At 50.1% G+C, this 18144-nt stretch overlaps 6 protein-coding genes across 6 annotated transcripts; 2 read left to right on the forward strand and 4 right to left on the reverse strand.

The window, feature by feature from the left end:
* Positions 1-560: 560 nt before the first annotated feature.
* nap1 (histone chaperone NAP1) lies at positions 561-2096 on the reverse strand (the record flags this gene model as incomplete). Its single annotated transcript, XM_001218096.1, has 4 exons — positions 561-1015; positions 1075-1800; positions 1865-1944; positions 2050-2096. 4 exons carry the CDS (start codon positions 2094-2096, stop codon positions 561-563), a joined length of 1308 nt encoding a protein of 435 aa, XP_001218097.1.
* Positions 2097-3287: 1191 nt separating this feature from the next.
* On the forward strand, positions 3288-8418 carry ATEG_09476 (putative P-type ATPase; the record flags this gene model as incomplete). The annotated part of the gene is made up of 21 exons (XM_001218097.1): positions 3288-3379; positions 3439-3478; positions 3534-4076; positions 4136-4477; positions 4530-4664; positions 4715-4781; positions 4844-4975; positions 5027-5376; positions 5450-5595; positions 5648-5755; positions 5807-6122; positions 6203-6356; positions 6420-6752; positions 6802-6884; positions 6932-7066; positions 7140-7372; positions 7424-7547; positions 7594-7639; positions 7719-7869; positions 7934-8082; positions 8132-8418. 21 exons carry the CDS (start codon positions 3288-3290, stop codon positions 8416-8418), a joined length of 3966 nt encoding a protein of 1321 aa, XP_001218098.1.
* Positions 8419-9771: 1353 nt separating this feature from the next.
* On the forward strand, positions 9772-11797 carry ATEG_09477 (serine/threonine-protein kinase bur-1; the record flags this gene model as incomplete). The annotated part of the gene is made up of 7 exons (XM_001218098.1): positions 9772-9881; positions 9933-10014; positions 10071-10089; positions 10218-10372; positions 10525-10712; positions 10764-10958; positions 11041-11797. 7 exons carry the CDS (start codon positions 9772-9774, stop codon positions 11795-11797), a joined length of 1506 nt encoding a protein of 501 aa, XP_001218099.1.
* A 559-nt stretch (positions 11798-12356) lies between these two features.
* ATEG_09478 (D-3-phosphoglycerate dehydrogenase) lies at positions 12357-14118 on the reverse strand (the record flags this gene model as incomplete). Its single annotated transcript, XM_001218099.1, has 7 exons — positions 12357-12385; positions 12445-12526; positions 12579-12637; positions 12690-12732; positions 12793-13382; positions 13438-13745; positions 13829-14118. 7 exons carry the CDS (start codon positions 14116-14118, stop codon positions 12357-12359), a joined length of 1401 nt encoding a protein of 466 aa, XP_001218100.1.
* Positions 14119-14504: 386 nt separating this feature from the next.
* On the reverse strand, positions 14505-16321 carry ATEG_09479 (serine--tRNA ligase SES1; the record flags this gene model as incomplete). The annotated part of the gene is made up of 7 exons (XM_001218100.1): positions 14505-14678; positions 14734-15102; positions 15163-15253; positions 15306-15727; positions 15801-15962; positions 16054-16124; positions 16189-16321. The coding sequence occupies 7 exons, from the start codon at positions 16319-16321 to the stop codon at positions 14505-14507; spliced, it is 1422 nt and encodes a 473-aa protein (XP_001218101.1).
* A 524-nt stretch (positions 16322-16845) lies between these two features.
* On the reverse strand, positions 16846-17590 carry rhbA (Rheb family small GTPase rhbA; the record flags this gene model as incomplete). The annotated part of the gene is made up of 4 exons (XM_001218101.1): positions 16846-17085; positions 17138-17266; positions 17319-17458; positions 17536-17590. 4 exons carry the CDS (start codon positions 17588-17590, stop codon positions 16846-16848), a joined length of 564 nt encoding a protein of 187 aa, XP_001218102.1.
* Between the last annotated feature and the right edge of the window lie 554 nt (positions 17591-18144).

The following is an 18144-nucleotide window of genomic DNA, read 5'->3' on the forward strand; positions in this document are numbered from 1 at the left end:
TCTACACGGAGGACACGTCCAGGCACTAAGAATGGGTCGACCAGATGAAGCTCAAATTAAGATCACAGTTTACCTTGTGCTGCCGCTCTTCGTGTCTTCAAAAGCATAGACTGATTGTTTAGGAACAGTTGAAGGGATTAAACGAAAGCGTACTCCTCACGCCGCCAGTGTTTTGGATAAAGTAAAAGAAAAGAGGAACAAAGGGGAGAGTAGAAAGGAAAATAAAGGAAAAGAAACGGAGAGACAATCAGAAGTCATTGCAGCGTAAGCAAGTCCCTGGCCACTGAAAACTTCCATCCATCACATAAACATCGATTAAGAGAACCATACGCATGGACTAAGGATACCTTGCGTGGCCGTGAACAATTGGCAATTAACAGGAGCAAAGCTGGCACGTATTTGAACGAATCAATCTGAGGGGGAAAGGGGGTGAATAGACAGTCAAGAAGGCGAAGGATCACGAAAAAACATATGTGGACATGTTCCATCCAATCTTGACAAGGTAGGTCATGGTCCAGATTTATGCCGCTTCACTCTCTTGTCCGCATCAAGGCATACACTTAGTTTTGTTTGCATTCCGCCGCCTCCTTCTTGGGCTTCGAGGTACCGTCCTGCTGATTTGTTAGCCTCTGAAAAGGACTGAAGGCCTCGGTTGGGACTGAAGTACGAACCTCCTCATCGGAATCATCGTCCACATCCCGGTCCGATCGCGTTTCGTCGTCATCATCCTCCTCTTCGTCGTCATCATCCTCGTCGTCCTCGTCATCGAAGTCGTCCGCATCCATGTCATCGCCCAGCTCCTCAAACTGGAGAGCCTCACCAGTGAACCAGTCAATGGCGCGGGGGATGAGCTTCTCCTTGATGTCCTCTCCAAGCTGGTAATCGAGCTCGAGGCGCTCTTCGATGTCGGTGGCAACGGTATCATCGTCGTCGGTAGGGGGCTGGGGCGGGGAGAAGAAGTTGAAGAAGGACTCAGTGGGCACAGTAACCTTGATAACGCGAGTCTGCTTGGTGTCTAGAAACAGATTCATTAGTTAGCAGGACTCTCTTCTGCCCGTAGGTATCTCCACGTACTCTTGTTTCTCTGCTTTTTGCTCTCCACGCGGACAGTGAGATCCTGGTTGGGCTTCCAATCGATCTTGGTTCCCTCAGCGTGATCGTAGATGAAATCACCACCGTATCCATTCTCCTCCTTATAATAGTACGTCTTCGAGATGGTCTTGTTCGTGAAGAAGTCGTTTTCGGCGAATTCAAAGATGAGGCGGAATCCAGGGCGGTCGAGGTATTCCATGCGAATATCAGTGAGGTGCTTGAGAGCCTCCTCATCTCGCTCCGTAATCATCTCCGCCAGAGAGATCTGGTTCTTCATAGCAGAGAGCCAGAACTCAGGAATTCCAGCCGTGGAGGTCTCCTTGTCATCCTTGGACTCTTCCTCGCCCTTGGCGGCGGTTTCCTCTTCTTCCTCCTCTTCTTCTTCGTCGACCTTGCCGGCTTCCACCTCACCATCGGTGGGCTCAGCGGCACCATTGACTATCGTGGCACGGCGCTGGTACAGAGGGGTGAACTTGGCAAAGTACTTCTTCTCCAGCTCCAAAACCTCCTCCTGGAACTGAGCCTCCAGCTTGGCATGTTCTTTCTGGATGCCCTTCAGACCAGCAACACGTCGGCGGACGGGAGCGGGAAGAGACTCGATGTAGCCAGATGAGCGGCCCACAAGCGATCCCAGCTTGCCTTGGATCATGGACACGAGCGCAGGGTTTCTTGCGAATAGGGACGCGGCGGCCGCATGGTCCAGGTTTTCTATAATGACAACGTCAGAGAAAAATTTCGACGGCAGATGCAAATGATCCCGTGGCAATATTACCTTCTTTGATGCTCGCAACACCAGGCTGTTGGGCATGAGAGGAGATGGGTGCATTGTTGGCCGGAGTGTTCTGCGGCGTCCTGTTCATGGTTTGGCCACGCGTTAGAGATGACGGAGACGTGATATGGGACAGATGCGCCCAGCTATTTGGAAAGACGGGGAATAAAGGGTGAGACAGCACTTACGGGGCGACCGGGAAATCCGCCTTCTTATTTCTGATGGGCTCAGACATTGTGAAAGAAGGGGTGGTTGGAGAGAGAGTGAGGGGATGATGTGAAAGAGAAAAGCAAGGTGGACTGAGGGGTTGTCGCGGAGGAGAGTCAAGGGTTGAGGAAGAATTTGATACGCCTTAGTTTTGGGAGGTCTGGAATACTGGCTTGGTGGGATCCTTAGCGCCCTTGGGCCGAGGGGCTTGGCGGGACGACGACAGTGGCTGTTGAGAACCTCTAGAACTCGCAGACTCCCAACAATACTGTAATAATTGCCTCGCGCGCCGTTGCTTACCTTGGGGTGAAGTTACCCTGAAAAAAACATGGGCCTTTCTAGTCTACATGGAAGGATAAGAGGAATATGTGTATATACTTGGTCCTACACAAAGACCACATCCATCGACTTTATTGATTGCTTTTGGAGAAAGGTGGGGGACTAAAAAAACAGAAAAAGAACATACACTGTACCTATCCGTACCCGTAACAATCAGAATACTGGCACCGAACAAAGATCCTTTTGGATGTGGATAGGTAGATACCCACCTGCACCAGTGCAGGTAGATTGTTGCTAAGGAATGTACTCCGCCTGTTTAGGAATACTACGCTGGTGCTCAATTACGAAGTAGGTCTATTTGTAGTTAATATATCCCTGATGGATACAGCCTATGGAGTAGATAAGGTCCAAGACCACATCCAACGAATCCCTTTCGCCCTGCCATCCCCAGATATTCGGGCGTCTGCAGATACATCAGTAAGTAAATTAACAATAATGAACGAATACATACGGAGCAGAGTCGGGCTAGAGATGCATGCTAAAAATATCCAACCACATTGGACCCTAAGTGGCCGAATACGGAGACAGTTACTAAGTAATAATACGCCTTCAAGGTCAGATATCGATCACGTGGTGATAAGCGGCGATGAAGTAAGACTCATATCAGGCTAAGTCGGGAAAGCGATCTGAGTTCGGAAAACTACCTATATTGACCCTTGGTGGTGCTTCCTATATGGCTTGTCTCGCCTCCTTTGCGTGAACCAATTGCTCCTATCGCCTAGAACACCCATCTGCCTTTTTCCTTCGGACACAAAGAGGCACCGAGGTCCATACGTCAATGATGGGCTTGTGTTAGCTATCGTCGAACAGGTCACTTGCGCAGATCGCTGATCACTCTCGCGGAGAAAGCAACTGGTTTTGTAGGACATGAAGAGCTACAATGGACCATACAATACAGATACCAATAGAGGACGGGTCACCCGATGGCCCCGTTCCCAGGACGGGCAATCGCCGTGACTCCATGCGGAGCAGGTTTGTGAACCATGTTCAAGAACGGTTGGAAAGATTGCGCTTTGCTGATGTCTCTGTAGCTTTAGCGTCGTTTCCGATGTAGAAATGGCTCGCAATGAGGTACGTGTTCTCCTACCCTGGTCTTTCGTCTGAGGTGGTGTCTAAGCTTCTCTAGGTCTTTGACGGACCGATATCAGAAAGCATCCCGTCTAGTGTCGTCTCGTTTTCTCACCGCAGAAATCGAAACGATTCCACCGTCAGCTTTACCTACTTTCAAGGGGAGGATGATTTCGTCGAATGGCCCGACGAACATGCTGTAGATGCTGGCAGCGACCTCGACGAAGAGGCGATGATTGCGCAGGATACTGGCTCTATAGACGGGTCTGTCAGATCATCTTTCAAATCGAGACGACCGTCTTATCTGCGGAGTGCTGTTGAAGAGCCTTTGCTTCCTCAGCGACGCTCATCTCTCGAGTCCTATGGTCACGACCGAAAGGCCGATAGCAGACTCAACCAGAAAGTCCACATAGAATCAGAGGACCTCACGATCGTCATCGCTGGCTTTTCATCGACACTTACAGGCCTGATCATTTACTTCACTTTGTGTGTTATGACCTTGGGCTTCGCGTACCTACTATTTCGCTGGTTTCCTCGATGGCGGGTACGACTGATAGGGAAACCCACACCTCTCCGCATATGTCAATGGGTTGCCATTGAGGTACGCCGCATACACGGCATCAACCCTCTGATGTCTTGTGTCTTACTAACTCAATGCAGGACCAGTGGAACCAGTTCAATGTATACGAAGTTGGAAGTCAGCAATATGGACGTCCTCTCTCCACCGTCTTTGCAGATCCCGAGAGCTACTTTTACGATGAGGATAATGACCCCACTGTCAGTTTCCTTCGTTATATAGATTACCGGTACCTTCGATTCTTTTATCACCCTGTGGAAGACAAGTTTTGCTTGATAAGTGGTTGGAAAGATCCTCTGTGGACAAACGCAAAAGTAATGCGAAGTGGGCTGGATGCCGATGACCGTGATAGCCGGGAGCAAATATTCGGCACCAACCTCATCGACATCCAACAGAAATCAATTTTTCAGCTCTTAATGGACGAGGTAAGTGTATTGTCTCTCCATATTCACGCAATTGGCATTCTCACGCAGCTAGGCTTTCCACCCCTTCTACATCTTCCAACTTGCCAGTCTCCTTCTTTGGTCGATGGACCAGTATTATTATTATGCTGCGTGTATCTTCATCATATCTGTGGTTAGCATAGGCACAACGGTCCTTGAAACAAAGGCTGTGAGTTTTCATTTCCTCATGACGAATGATCGTCTACTCACCCCATGTAGACCATGAGCCGTCTCAGGGAGATCTCCTTATTTGAATGCGATATACGCGTGCTAAGAAATGGATTTTGTACGTCATTCGCCCTGGACTACACTTCGAGTACTTCAATCGCTGACATGCTCTTCAATCAGGGCGATCGGTTCCGTCGCAGGAATTAGTGCCCGGTGATGTCTTCGAGGTTTCCGATCCGTCCCTCAACCAGGTCCCATGTGATTGTATTTTACTTTCTGGGGACTGTATCGTGAACGAGAGCATGCTCACCGGTATGTATCTACTAGCATGAAATGGTACAGGAAGTAACTAATACCGAAAAGGCGAATCCGTTCCGGTATCGAAGGGCCCCCTGACAGACGATGCACTAGGATACCTCAATCTGAGTGCTCCCTCCGTCCATCCAAATATTGCGAAACATTTCCTCTTCAGCGGGACCAAAGTAATCAGAGCCCGGCGTCCACAGAATGTGGATGACGATGAAGCGATTGCTCTGGCGATCGTTGTGAGAACAGGTTTCTTGACCACGAAAGGGGCGCTCGTCCGCTCAATGCTTTTCCCCAAGCCATCCGGATTTAAGTTCTATCGCGATTCATTTCGCTATATATCAGTCATGGCAGTGATTGCGATTCTAGGATTCATCGCTTCATTCGTGAATTTCATTCGGCTCGGCGTGAGTTCACCCTCCTTGAATGAATGCTAGGACTTTCTCGACTGACTCCAATAACTCTCTTTCTATGCATTAGCTTTCATGGCATCTGATTATTGTAAGGGCACTCGACTTAATCACGATTGTTGTACCACCGGCTTTGCCTGCTACCCTGACAATCGGCACGAACTTTGCTCTTTCGCGGCTCAAAAAACATCAGATCTTCTGCATCAGCCCACAGAGGTAAAGTCTTGCCCTTCACCTAGCCTCGATCTTATGCTAAACTAATTAATAGGGTGAACGTTGGGGGAAAACTTGACGTGATCTGTTTTGATAAGACGGGAACACTCACGGAGGACGGACTAGACGTGCTCGGAGTGCGCACGGTTGATCGAAACCACAGGTATGAAATGCTACTGCGATAGCAGCTGTGTCTCTGCTAACAAATATGCAGCCTATCGGAGCTACAGTCGGACTTGACCCTTAGGTCTTCCCCTTCGTCAGATTCGGCTACTGTTCACGACATTTCCAAGCAGAATAAAATGATTTATGCCATGGCAACGTGTCATTCCCTCAGAGTCATTGATGGTGAACTTCTCGGGGATCCTCTGGACGTGAAAATGTTCCAGTTTACTGGCTGGTCATACGAAGAAGGAGGAAGCCATGGAACCGAACGGCAACTCTCAAGTTTTGATACAATCACGCCGTCTGTTGCTAGACCTCCCAACCAGGGTGGTTTTCTGCCAGATCACGGGCAGGACGGGTCGTCGGTAAGGTCCCCCATTTCCAATCCATGCCCCGTGATGACAAGGTTCTATGTTGTCTGATTCTAACATGGACGCCAATCCAGAGTCCGATCGAGCTCGGTATATTGCGCAACTTTGAATTTGTTTCACAACTTCGCCGAGCAAGTGTGGTTGTAAGGCAATTTGGAGACGGCGGAGCTAGCGTCTTCGTGAAAGGCGCACCTGAGAGTGTCAAGGATATATGCCGACCGGAAAGCTGTGAGTTGCATTTCCAGATTTTCTCAATGAGGTTCCTGGATTTCTAATGCTTGCATCCCATAGTGCCCCATGATTTTGACGACATTCTCAGTCAATACACTCACAAAGGCTATCGCGTCATCGCCTGTGCTACCAAGTATGAGTCGAAACTCAGTTGGATGAAAGTGCAGAAGATGGCGCGTGAAGATGCTGAATGTGATTTGGAATTTATTGGCTTCATAATATTTGAAAACAAGCTCAAGTCCACATCTGCTGGAACCATAACTGAACTGAGACAGGCAGGGATACGGAATATCATGTGTACGGGGGACAATATCCTTACAGCCGTGAGCGTTGCTCGTGAATGTGGTCTCTTGAGCAAAGACGAACAATGTTTTGTTCCCCACTTCGTGCAAGGTTTGCTACTCGATTCCGCTCTACGAAACACTATCTGACTTGAATGCAGGGCATCATCTCGACCCAGAAGCCTCACTATGCTGGGAAAGTATAGACGACCCTACGTTGAAGCTTGACGCAAAGACCCTGATGGTATGTATGTGAGACTCTATGAACGGCAATAAACTGACATTGCGCAGCCTGCGGTGACCTCCCAAGGTCCTGATCTGTCCATACCTGCCACTGCATGCGACGCGCAAAAATACTCCCTTGCTGTTTCCGGAGATGTGTTCAGGTGGATTGTAGACTTTGGGAGTGATATCACCCTCAAAAGAGTGAGTTAACATCCATCCTTGGTCTTCTGAAACCTTGCTTTTGGTAGACGTGACCTAACATTATGATAATCAGATGCTGGTACGTGGCAATGTATTTGCTCGAATGTCGCCAGATGAGAAGCATGAGCTTGTGGAGAGACTTCAGTCTCTCGACTACTGCTGTGGGTTCTGCGGTGATGGTGCAAATGACTGTGGTGCCTTGAAAGCTGCAGATGTTGGCATCTCTCTATCTGATGCCGAAGCTTCAGTGGCTGCTCCATTTACCAGTCGCCAGTTTGACGTCTCCTGCGTCCCTACTCTGATCAGGTACTGTGGACATCCAAAAGTCACGTACGTATTTCGCTAATTGGGACATAGGGAGGGCCGAGCTGCCTTAGTCACAAGCTTTTGTTGTTTCAAGTATATGAGTCTCTATTCGGCAATCCAATTCTCGACAGTGAGCCTTCTATACACTTCAGCATCGAATCTTGGGGACTTCCAAGTAGGTATAGCATTGTTGTCTCGAGTCCATCGCTAACCACTCCCAGTTCTTGTTCATTGATCTCGTACTCATTCTTCCAATTGCGATTTTCAGTAAGTAGAATATCCCAAGGAGATGCATCACACCATGATGTATCTGTCCCTGTGATGATGTTGCTAACCCTCCTGGTAGTGGGCTGGACAGGGCCTTATCCTGTGCTCTCTCGGAAAAGGCCAACTGCCGACCTTGTGTCCCGCAAGGTTTTGACTCCATTGCTTGGTCAGATCTTGCTCTATGTTCTGGTTCAGGTTGTGGCTTACAGGGCTGTTCAAACCCAACCATGGTAAGCTCGACTAGTCCGAACTACATGGGGGCCATCGAGCAGCAATCGCTGACCAGCGCTACAGGTTCTTACCGCCCCAGATAGATCTTGACAACAGCAACATTGAAAATTCTGAGAACACCGCGTTGTTCTTGACTTCCAGCTTTCAATACATCTTAGCAAGTGTGGTCCTCAGCGTAGGGCCTCCATTCCGGATGCCGATGAGATCGAACAGTGAGTAACGACACGCCCCACCGGCTCGTTTAGAAGCTGACAACTGCAGAACCATTCGTCCTTGTCATCATCATCGACCTATTGATTGCCGTTTACATGCTGTTCAGTCCCTCCGAGACGGTCAAACGGGTAATGCAGCTTACGTACATGTCGACCGGATTCTGCTGGTGTATACTTGTACTGGCTATTGGAAGCTTCTTGTTCTCTTGGGCTGCAGAGCGTACCATTTTCCCCAGGCTGGCTCGGATTCTGGGGCATATAAAGACGCGATTGCAGCCTGGTCGTGGCAAGAAACGCCGTCAATACAAGGTGCTCCTCGAAGAGATGCGCCCTTAAGGAATCCAGCGCTTGCCCCCGCTTCCTCGGCCGATCTCTCTTTTTGTATGTATAGGATGTGTATATGCGCTTTCTTTTCCAGATAGATTGGACATGGGAGTCTACATAGTTCATCTCGTGGAACTGTGGATATATGGCATTGGGTAAGAGCCGTCAACTGTCCATTGTCCCGCAGCTAGGGTGGCTCACAGCACACGCAAGGAAATCTCTAGAAGGTGGAATAGTTGTTGAAATGGAACACGCATGTTGTGGGAGGGTTCCGGTATATTTGTCTCTGGTGTAGATCGTCTCATAGCGGGTATGACGAATAAAAGTTCTTCGGATTTTGAACAATGCAAGGCATGAAAAGCTCGTGCCGACGACTAAATTAATGACATTCTGATTCTTTCAGTGATCCCAAGGATGCTTCCAACCCAACAAAGCCGGGCCATCCTTCTTCGCTCGGTACATCAGCTGTATTCACAGACGGTAAATTAGCGCTCCTGCTCCACCTAAAGGAATCGTAAGTGGGAAATTGAATCAATTGACACATACGAAGAACCACATGCTGGCACCGAGAGCCGTCGCGGTGAAACGATAAAGAGGCCGGGCTGGGTGGATATGGATCGGGTGGTTGGCGGCCATTTCTATGTCGATTGTCAGCAGAACTGCGAGAGTCGCAAACGAGTCGCCGTCTCGTACTGTGTGCAGTCTGTTTTCCGAGGACAGACGTCAAGGAATTCAACACTCCGGGGGTTCGACAAGCTCGAGGGTTGGGGTCATCGTCGGGTCCCGGAGCGGCAGGGAACAGAAGGAAGTCGGCCGGCCGCAATCGCATGTGTCACGTGATGATCGACCGATTTCCGGGTCCCTGGCAGCGTCACTACTGCGCGGTTATCCTCGCGCTGTCGCCGCTCGAAGCAGCCTTTTAAACTGCGTGACTCGCAGGACCGTGTCTACAGCCTCTCCTACCGCCTCTTATACACCTACTAGCGTTTTACACCTACCCGTGCCGTTGATCGCGCGTCGTTACCGCATAGCTCGAGCGAGAACTGCGCGTCATTCTTTATCTGCATCAGACGGCTTCTACTCCGGAGTAGATCACCGACAATTTCGGAGGGCGCGAAAAAAAGAGAAGCCTTCATCCCACGCCGAACACCGAATTATAACAATACTTTCGCTGTGTCTCGAGACTACCACGGACTCTCTACCGACTGTTCAGTTCCCATGTCGCAAATGAACGCCTTTCGCTCGATGTGATCAGTACCATCGGATATCAGTCTACGATTACTTCTCTCCCATTTTTGGGCCAAGCGCACTCGAAGAGACGTAATCCTATGCGTGTCGTGCATGCGAAGAGTTCATTCGAGCAAAATGGGTATCACATCACTTGAGAGAGACGCCAATGGGACCCCCAGATTCCAGGGGTGCACCAGCATTCGCGAATTCGAGTTTTTGGGGAAGCTCGGCGAGGGAACTTTCGGGTAAGCATGTCCCGTTGTGTTGGCCGACTTGATGCTAACGCGTCATCGCAGAGAAGTGTACAAGGCAAGATCGAAAAAGGACAACTCCCTGGTCGCGTTGAAGAAGATTCTCATGCATAACGAGAAGGACGGGGTATGTGATTCCGACTTTGATATCAGTACATGTGGCTAATTCTGTTTCCATCATAGTTTCCAATCACCGCCTTACGTGAGATCAAACTCTTGAAAATGCTATCTCACACGAACATCCTGCAACTAAGAGAGATGGCAGTGGAACGGAGCAAAGGTAGCCCGACTCTTTCGCCGTTGGAGAAAGACGGTCTGACGAGCAAACAGGCGAAGGGCGAAAGAAACCCAGCATGTATATGGTCACGCCATACATGGAGCACGACCTTTCGGGGCTATTGGAGAACCCAGCTGTGCACTTCACCGAACCTCAGATAAAATGCTATATGTTGCAGCTCCTGGAGGGGTTGAAATACTTACACGGGGTATTACTATATCTCCCCAACCGCGAGACGCTTTCTAACGCATGACAGAATCAAATATTGCATCGTGATATGAAAGGCTAGTCTCCTCAGAACGACAAGCTCCATCTCTCGCTGACACCAAAGAAGCTGCCAATCTACTTATTAGCAACAAGGGAATCCTCCAAATCGCCGATTTTGGATTAGCACGACCATACGATGAACCCCCGCCGCAACCAGGGAAGGGTGGAGGAGAAGCCAAAAGGGATTACACAACACTAGTCGTGACACGCTGGTACCGACCCCCGGAGCTTCTCCTCCAACTACGACGTTATACGACGGCCATCGATATGTGGGGCGTAGGGTAATGAACTCGATCCTGTCTCTGGACCTTGGAGGTTGCTGACACTTTCAGATGCGTATTCGGAGAGATGTTCAAGGGAAAGCCCATTCTCGCCGGGAGAAGTGACCTTAATCAAGCACAACTCATTTTCAGCCTTGTAGGCACACCGTCAGAGGAGAACATGCCTGGATGGAGCTCTCTACCAGGCTGCGAAGGCGTCAAGAACTTTGGAAACAAACCAGGAAATTTGCCCGAGGCTTTCAAAGAGTATATCTACCCTCCATCCCTGTGTATCCCTTAACAACAGACACTGCTCGCAAGACAGAGATCGATTCTAACACGCCCTCAGACTGAGCCCGGTCGCCATCTCACTTCTTAGTGAGCTTCTAAAACTCGACTGGCGGAAAAGGATAAATGCCATTGATGCATTGAAACACCCCTATTTTACCACTCCACCGCTCCCTGCGCGCCCGGGCGAAATCCCTCATTTCGAAGACTCGCACGAGCTCGACCGACGAAAGTTCCACGGCCAAAGGGCTGTCATGCCGCCAGCACCCGCAGGTGGTTCCGTCGGCATGGGCGCAAATGGAGGTTGGACGACAAATTCGGGCCCAAGAGGAGGAGATAACAGAAACAGTCGAATCCCCGGCGCCGCCGCGGCGCGCATGGCGAGACCCAATGCCCATGGGAATCAAGGGAACTCATTCCGACGCTCGGACAGTCGGAGCAACGAGCCATATACGTCACGCGCCAGACCAGGCCCTGAGGACTCGAACAGAGCACCCGCGCCCTGGGCAAAGGACGGCGGCCTTCCACCCAAACCGCCCGTACCTAGTCATCAGCCGTGGGCTGCAGGCCATGGCCGGTCCGGACGCGATAGACCCTACCAGAGCCGCTCGGGCCCACGTCCAGAAGGCGCTATAGACTCATACCACCCGAACTATTCTGGCGATCGCGGCCGTGACAGTGAAGGTCGGGCCTCAAACATTGGCAGCGATCGATCTGGGAGACGCGATTATGCGAGGGACAATCCACCACGAAGACGTAGCAGAAGCCCATATTCCAGGGAGGGCTCTCGGCCTGGTGATAGGCCGTCATATCGATGAAATACACGCCACAGACTATAATCAGATATGTTTCCGGCACACCCTCATTTCCAGGATTCAGCCCTTTTCACATGTAGGATCACACTGCCACAAGTGTCAGAGAGCTTGAAAGCAGCTTCATTACTCGATCGGTAGAGGACCATCGGTGGCTATCGCGTAAGGCTATAATAGACACAGCTGAGCTGCCTTCTGTTTCCAGAAGGCAAGTTGCAATGCCATTGGTCTGTTTTTAATCATGAAAAAGAACTTGCAATAACAAATAGCCAAAATCGAGGGTGTTGAACGAAGTGTAGCACAAACAGTGTCATAAATATAGAACAAGCCCAAGAGCCAACATATGACTCCCCTACTAGCAACCAAACAAGTAGGTGGGCGCCTGCGAAATTGATCATCATATACCCAATCCAATACAGTCTAAAATGTAGATATCAAACACCAAAGCTTTTCCCCTGTCTTGCCTTTCATGAATGGTGGACATGCGCCGTTGAGGGTTCTTAGTCAATCCATCTGAGTGTCATCTCAGGCTTCTCAATACATATGCAGTTGAAAATGCATAAGTTTAGTACAATATACGCGTCATAATGCGGGCTGTACATTTTATTAGTTCTCTATGCAATTGCCAAAGGAAGTGTATGGAGTATACTTACACGAAAGACTCTCCAGTCTCTCATACAGATCCTTAATGGTTGAGTTATCGACGTTGCTGATATCAGCCATCAGGTAGGCCACCTAGAGAGTGTTAGTAACGATAAGAACTGTGACATAGAAGTTCATAACGTACATCGCCTCTGCTATCAGTCATCTGCTTGTCAACGTTGTGATCTCCAAGAATTTCGTTGACTACAATCAAGTTAGTAAGAGCGGTCACCACATATTCTTCGACGAAAATTACCTTTCCGCAAAACACCAGGGATGTTCTGATGGATATAAATCACCTATTTCCAGGAGTCAGTCACACATTGCGCATATACTTGACACTGAATGGCTGGACTTACGCGAGCATGGTCGGGCTCGTCCATGGTCAACGAACGCAGAGCGACTTCCGGAAGGTTCACCGCTCCCAGAGTTGTGCCTTCATTGACATATCTCACCAAGGCCTCTGCGACCTCAACACCGATAGCACGCTGCGCTTCCTCGGTGCTACCTCCGATGTGGGGGGTAAGGATTATGTTCTTCAGGCCCCGGAGAGCGGCTCCCCAGCTGTTGAGGTCATCATTGAAATAGTCGCCATTGCCGGCGGGTTCGTTGGGGTATACGTCCAACGCAGCACCCGCAACCTTGCCGGAGCGCATCGCCTCGATCAATGCTGGGATGTCCACTACGCTTCCTCGGCTGGCATTGATCAGATAGCTTCCGTCCTTCATCTGCTCAAACTGAGCTCTGCCAATCATGTTCTTAGTCTCCGGGAGCTCTGGAACGTGGCATGTGATGAAATCAGACTGGGACAGTAGATCTTCCAACGTCGCTACTTGGCGCGCAGTACCCAAAGCCATCAAGTTAACGACATCGTAGAACAGGACAGACATTCCCATAGCCTCAGCCAAGACCGAGAGCTGAGCGCCGATATGACCGTATCCAATGATTCCTGTGACACCAATTAGGACGACCATTCATTCACCCTAGGCGAGGGCGCGACATACCTAGTGTCTTGCCACGGATCTCCCAGCATCCGTTGCTAACCTTGTTCCAGGTACCGTTGTGCATTTCATTCGAACGATCACCGAGTTGACGGGCAAGGGAGATGATCTCAGCGATCACGAGCTCGGCGACACTGCGGGAGTTGCTGAACGGGGAGTTGAACACGGCGATACCGTGCTCCGCCGCATACTGGAGGTCGACCTGGTTGGTACCGATACAGAAGCAGCCCACGACGATGAGGTTTCTGGCTTCCTTCAACACACGAGCCGTGAGCTTTGTCTTGGAACGGATACCGATGACGTGGACGTCACTAGATGAAGGAGCGCAAACAGTTTAGCTCCAGAACAACGAGCATCGAGGGGGGTGAGACGAGACTAATAAGCGGGGACTCACCGGATCTTCTCAATAAGCTGATCTTCCGGGAGGGAGGATTTGAGAAACTCGACTTGGTAGCCCTGCTTGGTGAGGATATCGCGGCCGGTCTGGTTGACATTCTCAAGCAGCAGCACCTTGATATCCTCGGTGGCAAAGGGCTTCAAATGCTTCGCATTGGGCAGAGGAATGACCCGATTCGCGAATGTCGAGCCTCCATGGCTAGACGGGGGCGACTGAAACGATGCCGATGGCGACGCCGAAAAGTTGAAATCTTGTTGCGAGTGAATGTCCCTGGGAATTGAAGTCATCTTGACGGACAATTGTGAAGACGGTGCGGGAGCAAAAGGGAGGGAAGGGAAAGAAAATGTATAGGGAAGAAGAAGGTTGGTCAAGCACGTTATTTAAAAAAGTGCTCCGGGACCGGACTGCAACAAAGCTTCTCTTCCGGTGAAATTGACTCATCGGCCGTTTTGGAGGGGCTCCGGCGGGGCCCAAAAACCCATAAGGTCCTTGATCCTTTGGGACGCCTTATGCACACGCACCTGGTCCAGAGTACATAATAAGAAGTATAAGTATCATACGATGTTCAGTGGAGCACACGGGTATACTTGTGGTTGGTATAACAGACATTTACTACTACTCTAAATCATCACGCAATACATCTAGTCCATGGAATTGACATCCCCCAGGCCACTTAAACTTGGAGGTTCTCCATCTTCTTGGTCGCCTCCTGCGCACCAGCAGCAGCCTTGGCTTGCTTGCCCTTGGGCTTCTGCGAGGTGCTGTCTTTGGGGAGTTCCTTGGTGAAGGGAAGGAATTCAGGCGATCCGGGGATGTACTTGCGGAGAGGTTCGGGCACAATGAAGCCCTATAACACTGTATCAGTACGATCGCTGAGCCATTCGCAGAGAGAAATCACTTACCTCCTCGGTCTGGTAGTTTTCCAGAATGCAGCAGAGTGTCCGCTCCGTGGCACACAGGGTGGCATTGAGCGCATGGACATAGGTCTTCTTGGCGTCGGTTTGCTTCTTGATTCCATAGCGGATCTCCAATGCTCGGGCTTGGTAGTCCGTGCAGTTGGAGCACGAGACCAGTTCCTTGTACTCTCCCTGGAACGGGAACCAGGCCTCGAGATCATATTTCTTGGATGCTGCATTGTTCAGAGCGCCGGAAACAATGGCCACAATCTGGTAGGGCAGGCCGAGAGACTGGTAGAACTCCTCCGAAGTCGCCATCATCTCTTCGAAAGCTTCCCATGACTTTTCGGGGTTCGTGATGACGAATTGTTCGATCTGCATTCTAGTGAGCAAGGGGCCGGGAATATCGACATAGATCCGTCATGGCTTCGGTACCTTTTCGAACTGGTGGACACGGAAGATACCCCAAGCATCCTTACCGTGCGCACCAGCCTCCTTTCTGTAGCACGTACTATATCCGGCGTACCTGTATTAAGTTTAGCGATACGCCCGAGAACGAACGAGCAGAGAACTCCTACTTGATCGGCAGGTCCTTGTCCTGGAGCCACTCGGAATCGTGCAAAGCCGACAGAGGCTGTTCGGAGGTGGCAATGAGATACTTGTCCGTCGACTTGTCGTCGCTTTCCGTGACCTTGTACAGCTCCTCGTCGAATTGCTCGAGTTGTGCCGTCTTGGCCATCATCTCCTTCAACATGAACTGAGGGGGCTGATTCGGCGTGTAGCCCTTCTTGAAAAGGAATTCCAATCCATAGTTGACCAGGGCAAGGTTCAAGAAGAGACCATAGCCCGTCAAGCAGTAACCGCGATGGCCGACGATCTTGACACCACGTGCAGGGTCATAGCCATCGAGTCTAGTCAAAACCTCGTGGTGGGATAGGCAATCGCGCTTCTCAACGGTGGTCGCTTCCGGGGCCCATGTTTTCACAATAACATTGTCGTCCTGCAGCGACGCATTAGTCACTTTCAGATCCCCGATGCCTGACCCGTGTATTCAATGGGCTGGAGGCACTCACTTCAGTGTTGCTGACGGGGACTGATTCATGGACATAATTTCCAATTCCTCGGACCTTGCTGTCTCTCTCAGCCTCCTTCTGAAGTGCAAGCTCGTCGGCCTCTTTTTTGGATTTCTCCAATGCCGCCTTCTTCTCGATTAATTCGGTCGCGTCTTCCTTGTTCTGCATATACATACGTTAGTACACCGCGAACAGAAAGCAATGGTAGGAGGAACAGAGTTAAAGACAGCTATATGAATGCATCTCAACTGACCTTCTTCTTCTGTCCGATTTCCTTCTGAACGGCGTTGAGCTGACTGCCGATTTGCGTCACCTCATACCGCGCTACCCAGTGGCCCTGTACTTAGCAAGCTGCTCCGCAAGGGAATCTTCATTGCAGACGACATACCTCGACGGGCTGCTTCGTACAGCGCAATGACTTCGTCCACCACTTCTTCCGGGGCAAACCGCTTCCGCTGGCTCTCCTTGATCTTGTTCGGATTTCCACCACGGTCGCTGATAAAGTCGGCGAGATCGAGCATCTTGAACGAGAGTACGCGGGCGACTGGGATGTGGTAGTTGGCTTAGCTAGACTCTGCGAATCCAAACAATTAGAGAACCAAGGAGGCGCGGCGGGGGAGGGTCGTTGTAAAAGATGAGGGGTAAAAAAAACTGGGCGGTGGCTTTTAGAATCTTAGGGCATAAGCCATGCGTGGCAATAAGCTATGAGGGGCTTGTGAGTACTATCTTATCTGCTTCCCGACAAAGAAATAATACGGAAGTACAACCACTACTTTGTCGCCGAAAGCTCTCTTCTAGAAAGGAATGGCAGAAGGAGCGGACCTCGCTCTATTCTAACAGACATACTAAACAGATAGATTAGTCGAGGGTCGTAACAGCTGAATAAAATGGAAGAAATCGACAAGCAAACTGCCTTTAAAACAAAACAGAGCAAGAGAAACAAGAATGCCACCGGAGAACTATTACAAGGCAATAGCAGCCGTCCCTCCATTCTCAGCGCCATTACCGGGACTGCCCTCCCAGTCTCGCCCAGGCAGCATACACATCACATTACAACACACTTGTTGCCTCCTGCTGGTTGCGACGGGTTCTGGGACTTCTCAATCTCCCCTATCATTAATTGGAACGCTCGGTCGACGTTGTAGCCAAGGCGAGCACTGGCTTCGGTGAATGCGCACTGGAATTCCTCGCCTAATTGACGGCCTTCCTCTGAGGATACCTGGCGCTGTTCGGGCTTGAGATCACTTTTGTTTCCAACAACCACAAGGGGCACATAATCAGCTCCCTAAAGGATCAATCAGCAACTGACCAACATGGCGAGTTGTGCGAATACCCACCAGATGGTTCAATATCTTGTCCCGGATCACCCTGACCATGTCGAACGACTGGCGGGAGGCCACCGAGTAGACGACAACATATCCATGAATTCCAATGAAGTGTTTAGAGTTTAAAATGCTGTACTCATCCTAAGGGAGCATTAGCTTGCGTGGGTGCGATCCCCACCATCATTGACCTTACTTGACCAGCAGTATCGACGATTTCCGTCGCAAAGTCTTGACCATTGTACTTGATGATTTGGCTGAAAGTGTTTTCAATGGTGGGATAGTAGCTCTCTACGAAATGATGCTCAACAAATCGGACGGTCAGAGAAGATTTACCTAAAGAACTCATGTGTAAGTGTTTGGCCAAATAAGATCATCAAGGCAGAGGAAGGCTCTCGTAGGGGATACCATACCCACTGATCGGCTGCCAACAATAGCTATCTTCCGCTGCTTCGGTGCGGCAGGCATTTCGTAGCTTCTCAAGGCAGCGTGTCAGAATACCTTCTGGGGGAACGCTAGGGATCGGAACGCGTCAGATTGAACCGAGCCGGGTCTAACAGTTGAGTGCAGAATCGCAACAAGCAATCAGCATAGGGATCATGGAGATGGCTGTTAGAGGAGGAGAGTCATCAGGAGGTATCGTTCGCTTGAATCGGAGATCAATTGCCCTCCCCGAAAGGTGTTTCAATGATGGGTGGACTCTCTTCGAGGTGGCAAACGTTTGTAGTACTTACCTAGGTAACTGCCGCCGGCCCAGTAAATACATGCAAACGGGGCAAACATGTGGTACATTATGTCACAGACAAATGGTTATTGACTAATACACACGTGATCAAGTTAGATACCAACTGTCGGATCAAACATCCTATGTATGTATGAAAAGGAGATGGATACTAGAAGAGAATGCGTCGGCGCTTTTGTATGGGTTATCGCAGCAGCAGTCGGTAATCGTACAGTGTCATCAGTTACATAAGTAGGAACATAAATACAATAAAAGGCTGGGGAGAAACCACCATCCAAAT

The sequence above is a fragment of the Aspergillus terreus genome, genomic scaffold (genome assembly GCF_000149615.1).
Source record: "Aspergillus terreus NIH2624 scaffold_14 genomic scaffold, whole genome shotgun sequence".
In the NCBI taxonomy this organism is placed as follows: domain Eukaryota; kingdom Fungi; phylum Ascomycota; class Eurotiomycetes; order Eurotiales; family Aspergillaceae; genus Aspergillus; species Aspergillus terreus.